Genomic DNA, 12,685 nt, shown 5'->3' with positions numbered 1-12,685 from the left:
AAGCAGTTTGGTGGACCCATAAAGTAGGGCACTGTGCCATCGGTGGTATGGCCTCCTGCCCACCCGCCCTTGCTGCAATTTTACAATTATACAGTGAAGAGATGTTGGAAAAGGATGGCACAATCAACTGTGTCAAAGGCTGAAGACAGGTAGAAAAGGACAACGAGGGATAGCTTAACTTTGTCACAGTCACATGTCATTTGTGATCGTGATACAGGTTGCTTCGGTATTGTGATACAAGTCACTCAATCTGGATAGGAGGCATCTTAGCTTTCCATGGGAAATAAGGCTAGAAACTGCTGAGGTGCTGGCCATAATCTTTCTGGGTTTTAAGAATTGAATGAGCTGACTAGAGGTGGGATCACAATGTGTGTGGCCTTGGGCGAGAGACAGTAGCAGACAAAGAGATGGTGAAGTGCACTTAAACAGGATGATAATGCTGCTAAAACTTAAATGAGTATGTGGAGTGATGTGATTGTCTTATCAAGCATGTTTTAAGTGATGATGGGGGTGCACTACAGGATGCAAGTGAAACTTCAACTGTGTTCACCTTTCCTGGTCTGGTTAGGTCATTAAAACACTTCCTACATTGGATCGACATTCTCATCACATTTGCTGCTGTTCACCTTCCTTAGCACAGTAGCTAAGTTTCCCCCCTCCGTTACTGGGGAATACAGCTTACTTTCTCATCCTTAATGAATGAAGCTGTAATTCAAGAGATGCCACATTAAACTGGGGTGCAGCCCTCCCTCATTCCATTTCTAATTATCATATAAAACGCAACTAATTCTTTTAAATTCCACTTGTGCATTGGCTCTTTAAATAATAGAGATCGTGCAGGTCTGCAACATGCCCACTCCTTGTCATAGCAAGATCTATTCTTAGGGTAAACTTGTTTCTCCTAAATTCCCTATTGGATTTATTTGGGATTACCTTATACTTATGGCCCCTGGTTTTGGTTTACCCCATAAGTGGAAGCATCTTCTCTATGTTCATCTTATCAAACCCCTTCTATTAGGTCACTCCTCAGCCTTCACTTTTCAAGAGAAAAAGCTCCAACCTTTAAAGCCTTTTCTGGTATTGACTTAGTGAGTTTTTTCTTCACCATCTTCAATAAGTCTATATCCTTCTCATAAATCCACCAGAATTCCAAGCATACTCATTAGCAAAGTTGAAAATCATGGGATTAAAACAACAAGGGCAGTGAGTACAAAATTGGTTCAGACAGAATAGAGAGAGTAGTTTTGAACATCTGCTTTTCAAGGATACAATGGTGTCCCCATGGGTAGGTATTAGGACCACTGCTCTTTTTGATGTGTATTAATCACCTAGACATGGGTACGCAGGGCATATTTTCAGAAATTTCAGATGACACAAAACACAGAAATGTAGCAAACAGTGAAGAGGATAGCAACAGACTTCACTAGGATCAGACACACTGGTGAAATGGGCTGACATATGGCAGATGCAATTTAATGCAGAGAAGTATGAAGTGAAGGAGGAGGAGGAGGACAGGAAATATAAACTAAATGGCACAATTTTAAAGAGGGTGCAACAAGAGAGATCCGTCACTACGCGTATACAAAACTTTGAAGGGAGCAGGACAAGTTGAGAAAGCTGTTCAAACAACATATGGAATCCCTGGCTTTATAAACAGAGGCAGAGTACAAAGTTAGGAATTTATGCTAAGCATTTATAAAATCATTGGTCAGGCTCCAGCTTGAGTCAAGCGTCCAATTGTGGGGACCACACTTTAGTAAGGATGCTAAAGCCTTGAAGAGGGCACAGAGCAGATTTGCTAGAATGGCACCAAGGGTACAATTATGTTAAGGGACCAGATAAGTTGGGGTTTCTACTCTTTGGAGCAGAAAAGGTTCAGGGGAGGATTAAATGGGATACTGAAAATCATGAATGATTTTGATAGGGCAAATAAGGAGAAATTTTTTTCCAGTGGCAGGAAAGCGTCAGCAACCAGAGAATAGACTCAAGGTAATCAAAAGCAGAATACTACAAATGCTTGAAATCTGAAATTAAAACAGAAAATGCTAAAAATACTCAGCAGGTCAGGCAGCATCTGTGGGGAGAGAAACAGTTAATGTTTCAGGTTGATGGCCTTTCATCAGTTTGTTAAAGAGCCAGGCACGATATGAGAAGATTTATCTTTCCCCCCAACACAGCGAGTTAGGATGATCTGGAATGTGCTGCCTGAAATGGTAGTGGAAGCAGATTTAACAATATCTTTTAAAAGGGAATTGGAAAAATACTTGAACGGAAACATTTGCAGAGCTTTGGAGAATCAGCAGATAAATGGGACTAATTAGACAGTTCTTTCAAGGCACAGGTACAGTGGCCTGATGGCCTCCTTCTGTACTGCATCAATCTAGGGTTCCCTGATGTGTGGTTTAACCAAGATTCAATACAATTTTAACAAATTTTCTTTCTCTTTTTCCCTCCAGGGGTGAACTCAACTGCTTGGTTGGCATTTGTTTTTAAATAATTGGTCTTATTAACCTGTATAACTACATTTAGTGTATCTGTATCCCCAGATCACTTTGCTCCTCTACCCCATCCTAGCTAGAAATGCAATAACAGATAATAAGAGTTCCTACAGGTATTTAAAAAGGAAAAAAGTTAAGTGAGCATTGGTCATTTTGAGAGCGAGAATGGGGAATTAAAAATTGCAAAATAAGGAAATGGTGGATGAATTGAAGAGTTATTTTGTGTGTCTTCAATGTAGAGGATGCAAATAACATCCCAGAAATAATTGTGAATCAGGAGGTGAAAGGGAGGGAGGAACTTAAAACAATTACAATCACTAGGGAAAGGGTACTTAAAGTATTTAAAAGCTAAAAGAATTAAAAACTGACATTCCCCAGGTCTTGATGGTCTTCATCCTAGGATCTTAAAAGAAGTGGCTGCTGAAATAGGAGATGCATTTTAATTTTTCTAAATTCCCTATATTCTGGAAAGGCCCAAGTAGATTGGAAAATAGAGAATGTGTTTCCTCTATTCAACATAGGAAGGAGGCAGAAAGCAGGAAACTGCAGATCAATTAGCTTAACATCTGACGTAGAGAAATTGCTGGAACCTATTAAGTAGGCTATAGTGAGGCACTTAGAAAATACAGTGGGGCAATGCAATGAAGAAAAATCAACATGTTTTTGTGAAAGGGAAATCATGTTTGACTAATTTATTGGAACTCTGTGAGGAAGTAACAAGCAATGTGGATAAAGGGAAACGTGTGGATGTGGGGTACTTTGATTTCCAGAAGGCCTCTGACAAGGTGCCACATCAAAGGTTAATACGCACAATAAGAGCTCATGGTGGAAGGAGTAACATATTAGTATGGATAGAGGATTTGTTAGCTAACAGGAAGCAGAGAGTAGGGATAAATATTTTTTTTCCAGGTTGGCAAGATGTAACATTTGGAATGCCACAGGGATTAGTGCTGGGGCCTCATTTACAATTTGTATCAATGACTTGGATGAAAGCACTGAATATGGTTGCTAAGTTTGCTGACAACACAAAGGTAGGCAGTTTTGAAGAGGACATAAGGTTTCTGCAAAGGGACATGGAAGTGCGTGGGCAAAAATTCGATAGATGAGAGTACAATGTGGGAAAATGCAAACTTGTCCACTTTGGCAGTAAGTATAAAAAAGAGCATATTTATTTAAATGGAGAGAGATCGCAAAACTGTGAAGTAAAGAGGGAGCTGGTTGACCCGGTACATGAATCAGGAAAAGTTAGTATGCAGGTATAGCAAGTGATTGGGAAGGCAAATGGAATATTGTCGTTTATTGCAAGGGAAATGAACTATAAAAGTAGGGATATTTTGCTACAGTTGTACAGGGTGTTGATGAGACCACATCTAGAGTACTGTGTACAGTTTTGGTCTCATTTAAGAAAGGACATAAAGCATTAGAAGCAGTTCAGAGAAGGTTCATTCGACTGATACCCGGGATGGGGATTATCTTACGAGGAAAGGTTGGATAGGCTGGATTTGTATCCTTTGGAGTTTAGAAGATTGTGAGATGATCTTATTGAAACATACAAGACTCTGAGGGGAACGGACAAGGTGGATGCTGAAAGAATGTTTCCTCCTATGCGAGAGACTAGAACTAGGGGGACTCATTTTAAAGTAAGGTGTCTCCCATTTAAGATGGAGATGAGAAGAAATTTTTTCTCTCAGAGGGTAGTGAATCTTTGGAACTCTCTTCCCCAGAGACCAGTAGAGGGAGAGTCAATGAATATTTTTAAGAGAGTGTTAGATAGATTATTGACTAACAAGGGAGTCAAAGGTCATTGGGGTAGGTGGAACGTGGAGCTGACGCCACAATCAGATCTGCCATGATCTTATTGAATGGCGGAGCCAAGTGGCCTACTCCTGCTCCTAACTTGTAAGTTCATACGTACTCCATTGGGACTCAATTTCCAAGGAATATGAGGTCTCCTTATTGTTCCTACCAAAATATAACACTTACCTATATTGAAATTTATTTGTCTGTTCTCAGAGTCTGCAAGTTTAATAATGTTGCATTTTTTCACATTCTTCAACTATAACACTTCTATAACTATAACGCTATCTTTCCTGCTTTCAATTCCAGAGTCCAAATCAAATACATTTTGGACAGTGATCCCAGCACTCATCCTTGTGGAACACTTGCCATGCTTTCCCATTCTTGGTAGCTACCCTGAACTGCTAAGCAATGTTTTTTTCTCTGTAGACAGCTTGCTAATCATTCTACTATCATTTTTATTCTTTCATGGGATGTGGATGCTGCTAGCAAAGCCAGCATTTTTGCCCATCCATAATGAGCTGAGTGTTGCAAAGTCATTTCAGAGGGCAGGTAAGAGCCAATCACATTGCTGTGATCTGGAGTCACGTGTAGGCCAGATCAGGTATGGATGGCAGATTTCCTCCCCTAAAGGGGATTTTACAACAATCAATGATGGTTGTCATAGTCACCATCACCGAAACTAGCTTTATATTCCAGATTTCCGTGGTGGGATTTGAACCCATGTTCCCAGAGCATTAACCTGGGCCTCTGGATTACTAGTCCAGTGACATTACCACTAGACAATCATTGCCCCTATTCTACTTGTCACAATTCCACATGCTCGGACTTAAGTGATACTTTAACAAAGGTCCTCTGAAGATCCAAATATATTATATTTACTTACTTGTCTCAAAACAGCTTGCATTTATATAGCCTCTTTCACAACTATTCAACGTCCCTGAGCACTTTACAGCCAATGGTATATTCACTATTGAAATGTGGGATATGCAGCAGCCAATTTGCGCACAGCAAACTCCATCAAACAGCAATGGGATAATGACTAGAAAATCTGTGATTTTGATTGAGGGATAATTATTAGCTAGGAAACCAGAGATAATACCTCTCTGATTCTTCAAAATACTGTCATGGGATCTTTGATACCCACTTGAGGGGGCAGCCAGGGCCTCAGTTTAACATCTCATCCAAAAGACAGGTCCTCCAACAGTACAGCACTGTCTCAGTACTGCACTGGAGTGTCAGCCTTGATTTTTATGCTGAGGCCCTGAAGTGGGTCAGGATGAGAGTGCTACCATCTGAACCATGGCTGATGAATTCCTTCCAAGAATTCACTGAGATCGGATCAATTATGATCTTTTCTTTTGAAATGCATGCTGACTGCTCTATTATATTGTCAGGTCGTATACTTTCCTATCACATCTTTGAAAAAACTTCAATCTTCTACCAACATTAAGTTAACCATTTCATAGTTTCCTGCATGCTCTGCAGAGACAATGGCCACTAGAGTTCTGAAATGCTGAGCTTGATATCAAAAAGCTATTGGCCAGATTCCGAATAAGAGTCATATTGGTCTCAAAACATTAATTCTGTTTGTCTCTCCACAGATGCTGGCAGACCTGCTGAGTTTTCCAGCACTTTGTTTTTATTTCACAGTTCCACGCTTGGTCTAATGCTGCCTTGCTGTGAAGTACCTCGGGATTTCAGTTATTTAGTCCATACATTGACCAATACTGTATTGAGCTCTGGAACAGAGTAGGACTGGAGGGACTGAGCAATGGTGGACAGGTTATTGGTGAGAATGCTTCTTGATTGCACTGTTGCCAATTTTATCACTTTGCTAATAACTGAGAGTAGGCTGACAGGACAGACAATTGGCTGGGTTGGGTTTGTCCCATTTCAAATTGGTAGGACATAAATTGAGCAATTTTTCATATCACCAGCTAGACAGCAATATTGTTGCTGTACTGGTAGCTTGGCTACAGGCAAAGCTAGTTCAGGAGAACAGGTTTCAGTTGGATTGTTGTTGGGATCTGTAGCCTTTGCTCTGTGCAGTGCACTAAGCCATTTCTTGATAATAGGTGCAGCAAATCGAATTGGCTGAAGACTGCCATCTGTGATGTTGAGGACCTCAGGGGGAAGCCAAAAAAGATCATCCATTTGCACATCTCACTGAAGATAGTTATGAATGCTTCAGCATGGTCTTTTACACTCAAATGTTAGGCTCTGCCATCCTTGAAGACGGGGACTTTCATGAAGCTGCTACTCCCATTAGTGTAATTATCCAGCACCATTCGAGATTGGATGTGGCAGGACTGTACAACTTTGACTTGATTGTGCGATTGCTTAGCTGTCAAAACTATGCTGCTACTGCTGTTTAGCATCTATATAGCAATTTACTGGGTTAGCACCTCAGTTTCAGGTATGTGCCTGGCATGTTCTTGTACATTTCTCATGGAACTAGGGTTGGTCATTTGGTTTAATGCTCATGAAGGAGTGAGGGATTCGCCAGCACATAAAATTACAGTATACAAATTGCAATAACTGACTACTAGTAATCCTACTATATTTCTATCTTTTTATAGGTCTGCATTTCTGAATTGTAGAAGAGCTCTGATCATCCAATTTCCAAAAATGGCTGCGTGTAACTTTAGTCAAACTTGGTACTCGATCAACAATCCTACATCTATCTTTCAAGACATTGAATTTCAAGTTCAGCAGATGCAGCTGTTTCACGATAGCTGGAAGATTGCTTTCTTTCTCATTTTACTGCTATTCGTTCTCACCATAATTAGTCTGGTTTTATTAGCATTTCTCCATGAGTTGCTTCCTTGCTGTGTTTGTGCAAAGAACAGAAGTGTAGAAGGCCTGGAAAATGAACATCATGCTGCAAGAACTGTGATGAGTGCCATGAGAAGACATAAAGTTGAAATGGTATAGAAAATAATTCATTACCTATCTATAAAACAAAATAAAACAAGTTCATTGGAAAATTATTACCATTTGATATCAAAAGGAATGAAAAAGTCATGAACCTGAGCATTAGTCTGTAAGAACCAGATAAAATAATCAGCATATCAAATTGGATCACAGTCTTACTAGAAAAGGTTAATGGAATTAAAAGTCTCCAAACACAAAGTGGCTTACAGAAAGAAATTTTTATAGTGAGCCAATTCCAGAATGTCTGAGATTAAAATGGGAGTATTACGGTTTCTCCGTAATAAATATCTACACAGAGGATCAAGATCCATTACAATTAAATGCAGTTAATTGTAAGTGGAGAATGTTCAGAGAACAATAAACACGTAATGGTACCAGTGCGCATGGGGTGGGAGAACATAGCAGTAGTGCCAAAAAAGGCAATGATGTATCAACATACTTGCACACTGATTGCCTGTAGTTACAACGTGGTACTTTTGAAACTTGCATTTAGGCACCAGAATTAGCCTCATAAAAGTACAACACACTTTATAAACTTTTACTAGTTTTGCACAGGTCAAGCCTGAGCAGTCAAGATGATATAGCTTCTGACCTGCCCTATAAGAATGTTTATAGTTATAGTGACGACAATCTAAAGAATATTGAATGTAATGGATTGTCAGATTATTAATACAGTATTAATTAGGTGCTTATCTCGAGTCTACATACTGAAAAAGATTATTCTAAAGACCCACCATTGTTGACAACCACAAAGAGATTCAAACATAACAGAGCATTTGAGTGTTTTAAATTAGGACTAATCATCTCTAAACGTAGAATACTCAGACAGCAGATTCAGATCTGGGTGAATATCTGGATCTGTACCTGTTAAAACATAGTTGGGCATCCATAAGGATTTGAGTTCTGAAGGGAAAGGCAAACACCCTTAATGAGTTGGCTCAAATTCTTAAGACAGACTGTTTGCAGGGGTGATGTTTCCTCTGGCTGGGGGGGGTCTAGAACAAGGGGTCACAGTCTCAGGATATGGAGTAGGCCATTTAGGACTGAGATGAGGAGAAACTTCTTCACTGAGAGGGTGGTGAGCCTGTGGAATTCTCCACCATAGAAGGCTGTGGAGGCCAAGTCACTGAATATACCTAAAAGGAAATAGATAGATTTATGGACTCTAAAGGTGTTAAGTGAAATGGGGAGAGAGTGGGAGTATGGCGTTGAGGTAAAGGGTCAGACATGATCATATTGAATGGCGGAGCAGGCCTGAAGGGTCAAATGATCTACTCCTGCTCCTCTTTTTATTTTTCTATGTTTCCATGTTTCAATGTCTCGTTAGTCCACTCTCACGTTCTCTTCTCTTTTTAATTTCTTGGTTGCCCTTTGCTAAATTCTAAAGGCTTCTGAATCCTCAGGTTTACTTCTCTGTTTGGCAAAATCAAAACCCTCTTCCTTTGATCTAATGCTATCTTCAGCTCCTCTAGTTAGCCACGTTGAACCACTTCTTTAGTGGGTTTTTTGGGCCTTTAAGGAATGTATAATTGTTGCAAATTATGTATTAATTATTTAAATATTAGCCATTGTTTGTCCACTGTTGTATACAGTAATGCAGTTTCCTAATCTACTTTAGCCACCTCAACCCTTACGCCTGCATAGTTTGCTTTGCTTAGATTTAACCAACTTACTTTCAAACTATATATAAAATTATGGTCACCCTTCCCTAGGCACTTCTTAACTTCAAGGTTATTCATCAGCCCTTTCTTATTGCGCAAATCTAGATACAAAATAGACTGTTCCCTAGTTCATTCCCCAACATGCTGATCTAGAAACCTTTCATACATTCCATCACCTCATTCTGAACACTTACTGCAAAGTTGGTTTTCCCAGTCTATATGTAGATTAAAGTGTCCCATGATTATCACATTACTCTTTTACATATGCCTCTAACTTCTTGATTTATAACTACACTAGAACTATTCCTAAGGGGCCTATAAAGAACTTCGACCAATATTTTCTATCTTTGCTGTTTCATAAATCCATCTGGACTGATTCTACTTCTTGATACTCTGAGCTAATATCCTTTCTCTTTACTGTCTTTATCCCATCCTGCATCAGTGTTATACCTCCTCCTTTTCCAATTTTGTGTATCTTTTCTACAAGTTAAGCATCCTGGAATATTTAGTTCCCAACCTTGATCACTTTACAACCGCATCTCTGTAATGGCTCTTGGATCAAACCTATTAATTTGTACCCGTGCTATTAATCCATCTAATTTATTGTGAATGCTACACACATTCAGAGCTAGTGCCTCTAGCTTCAACATTTTTCCTTATTTTTCATGACTCATCTTAGTTCCTAATACTTAAATACTTTTGTTACTCTAACCCTCTAATTCCTGACTCACACTGCTTTTTTATTACCCAAAACACTGCTCTGCTTTAACAGTTCCCTTGTTGCTTTTGAATTTACCCTTCCTCGAACCCTCCCACACCGACCTTTAAAGCCGTCTACTGTTCTAGTTCTTCAATTGCCAGGTCACTGCTCCCAGCCTGCTTTAAGCAGAGCCTGTCCCAACTAAATAGCTCCTTCTTTCCCCAGTACAGGTGCCAGCGACCCATAAAACAAAACCCCTGCCTGCCATATGACTCTTTCAGCCAAACATTTAACCTTCTAATTTGTTTATCCCTATTCCAATTGGCATGTGGTTCAGGTAACGATCAAGAGATTATTACTTTTGAGGTTCTGCTTTACAATTTGGATCCTAACACTTCAAATCTCTCTCAGCAAAGAATAATCCCTAGTTCTGCCTATGTCATTAGCTCCTAAATGGCCCACAACAACTGGATCTCCCGCTCCAAGTTCTTCTCCAGCTGCGAGATGCTCTCAGCCCTGGCGCCGGAGAGGCAACACAACCTTCGGAACTCATGGTTGCAAATGCAGAAAACAGTATCTGTTCCCCTGACTACACTATCTCCTATTACTGCCATATTCCTTTTCACTCCCCACACAGAATGGCCTCCCGCAACGTGGCACCATTACCAATTTGCCGATACATCCTATGGTTGTCGTTTTCATTCACACAGGCAGCAAGTACCTTGCACCTGTTTGTTAATGTTTGAGGTACCTTCATCACTACATCCTGGATCCCCATACCTGCCTGACTTACAATCACACCTTCCTGTCCCTGACCAACTCAAGTTTACTAAGGCTGAAGGGTAATGTAACATTGGGACAGCTCAGCACATTAAGTACTTTGAGTAAAAAATGGATAGTGTTTACTACAAATGACATGCTCATTAGGAATGTGGATAAATTGCCGCAGAAGTCCTACAACAGTTAACGAACAGGTCAAGGTCCTGATTGGAATAATGCAGATTATGTACCAGTTAGTCCTTGAACAAAATACTGTCAAGTACACCAGCTTATGATACAGGGCATACTGGGGGCAAAGTAAAGATAGTATGGCCAACAAGGCCACAGAAAGCATTTAGCAGAGATTTATCAAAATGATGTCAAAGAAGGGGAAACTATAGTTGAGGGGACTAGAGATACATTGGACTTTAAAAGGCATTTGATAAAGTACAATTTAATAGACCTGGTAGTAAAACTGAAGCTCATGGGACTAAACGGCAGTGTGGATATGAAATTGGCAGAAAGACAGAAAATGAAAAGCAGCAGAAAACAGTTGTGTTTTAGATTTGAGGGCCACATTACAGAATCACAGAACTGTTACAGTGCAGAAGGAGGCCATTCAGCTCATCGTGTTGTCTGCACCAGCTCTCCGAAGAGGACCACTGATCTTATATATATTAATGATTTGAACTTGAGTATAGGAGGCATAACTTCAAACCATACAGGCAACATAAAGCTTGGAAATGTAAATGAGGGTAGTAACAGGCTTTAGGAGAACATAGTGTTGAAATGGGCATATGTAAGGAATATGAAATTTAATGCAGCGAAATGTGAAACTTTTTGGAAAGAAAATGAGGGGGGTCAATATAAACTAAATTAACTATTTTAAAGAGGATACAGGAACAGAGACATGTGGGTCACGTAAACTTTGAAGTTGGCAGCACAATCATTGAATTCAATGTGAATCAGGAGGAAAACTCTCTACTGGTTAGAATCATATCTAGCATAAAGGCAGATGGTTGCGATTGTTGGAGACCAATTACTTCAGTCCCAGGACATCGCTTCAGGGGTTCCTCAGGCTAGTGTCCTAGGTGCAACCATCTTCAGCTGCTTCATCAATGATCTCCCTTCCATCATAAGGTCACAATGCTTGCTGATGATTGCAGAGTGTTCAATATCATTCACAACTTCACAAATATTGAAGTTTTCCATGTTCATATGCTGCAAGACCTGGACAATATTCAGGCTTAGGCTGGTAAGTGCTAAGTAACATTTGTGTCACATTAGTGCCAGGCAATGCACATCTCCAGCAAAAGAGAATCTAATCCTCTCTCTCCTTGATACTCACTGGCATTATCATTGCTGAATCCCCCTCTATCAACATGCTGGAGGTTACAATTGACCAGAAAATTAACTGGACCATCCATGTAAATACAGTGGCTACAAGAGCAGCTCAGAGGCTGGGAATTCTGTGGAGAGTAATTTACCTCCTAACAACCCAAAATCTGTTCACCATCTATAAGTTACAAGTCAGGAATGTGATGGAACATTCTCTACTTGTCTGGATAAGTGCAACTGCAACACTAAAGAAGCTGGACATCATCCAGGACAAAGTAGCATGCTTGATCTGCACTCCATTCACCACCTTAAACATTCACACCCTCCACCACCAATGGTGTAGCAGCAGTGTGTACTACATACATGATGCATTGCAGCAACTTACCATGCCTCCTTCGAAAGCACCTTCCAAACCCACAACCTCTATCACCTAGAAGGACAAGGGCAACGGAGGCATTGGAACACCACCGCCTGAAAGTTCTCCTCCAAGGTATTCACCATACTGGCTTGGAACTATATCACTGCTCTTTTATTGTCGTTGGATCAAAATCCTGGAACTCCCTTCCTAACAGCACTGTAGGCATAGCTACATCAGATGGAGTACAGTGGTTCAAGACGACGGTTCGCCATCACTTTCACAAGGGCAATTAGCAATGAGCAACAAATGTTGTTCTTGCTAGTGATGTTCATATCCCATGAAAAGAATTTAAAAAGTTAAAGAGGCTGCTAAAAAATAACGGGATGGTAGGTTTTATGGAGACCTAGGGTACAAAAAATCAAGTCATAGTAAATAGCTCTGAAGAAGAGTCATACGGACTTGAAACATTAGCTCTTGTTTTTTTTTCTCCACAGATGCTGTTAGATCTGCTGAGTTTTTCCAGTACTTTCTGTTTTTGTTTCAGATTTCCAGCATCCACAGTATTCTGCTTTTATCTTGGTAAAAAAACCATGGTTAGAAGTCAGGTAGAGTGTTGTGTCCAATTTTGGGGACCAGA

At 40.1% G+C, this 12,685-nt stretch overlaps 2 protein-coding genes across 3 annotated transcripts in view; one reads left to right on the top strand and one right to left on the bottom strand.

Annotated features, from left to right (window-relative positions):
- gtf2e2 (general transcription factor IIE, polypeptide 2, beta) overlaps nt 1-12,685 on the bottom strand; it is a 64,869-nt gene that overhangs the window by 32,196 nt on the left and 19,988 nt on the right. The window lies entirely within an intron of this gene.
- On the top strand, nt 6,882-7,270 carry smim18 (small integral membrane protein 18). Its single transcript, XM_078540327.1, has one exon. The coding sequence runs from the start codon at nt 6,927-6,929 to the stop codon at nt 7,230-7,232; it is 306 nt and encodes a 101-aa protein (XP_078396453.1). The 5' UTR covers nt 6,882-6,926; the 3' UTR covers nt 7,233-7,270.

Source organism: Cetorhinus maximus, chromosome 1 (assembly GCF_964194155.1).
Source record: "Cetorhinus maximus chromosome 1, sCetMax3.hap1.1, whole genome shotgun sequence".
NCBI lineage: Eukaryota > Metazoa > Chordata > Chondrichthyes > Lamniformes > Cetorhinidae > Cetorhinus > Cetorhinus maximus.
This window is presented reverse-complemented; position numbering and strand designations above follow the sequence as displayed.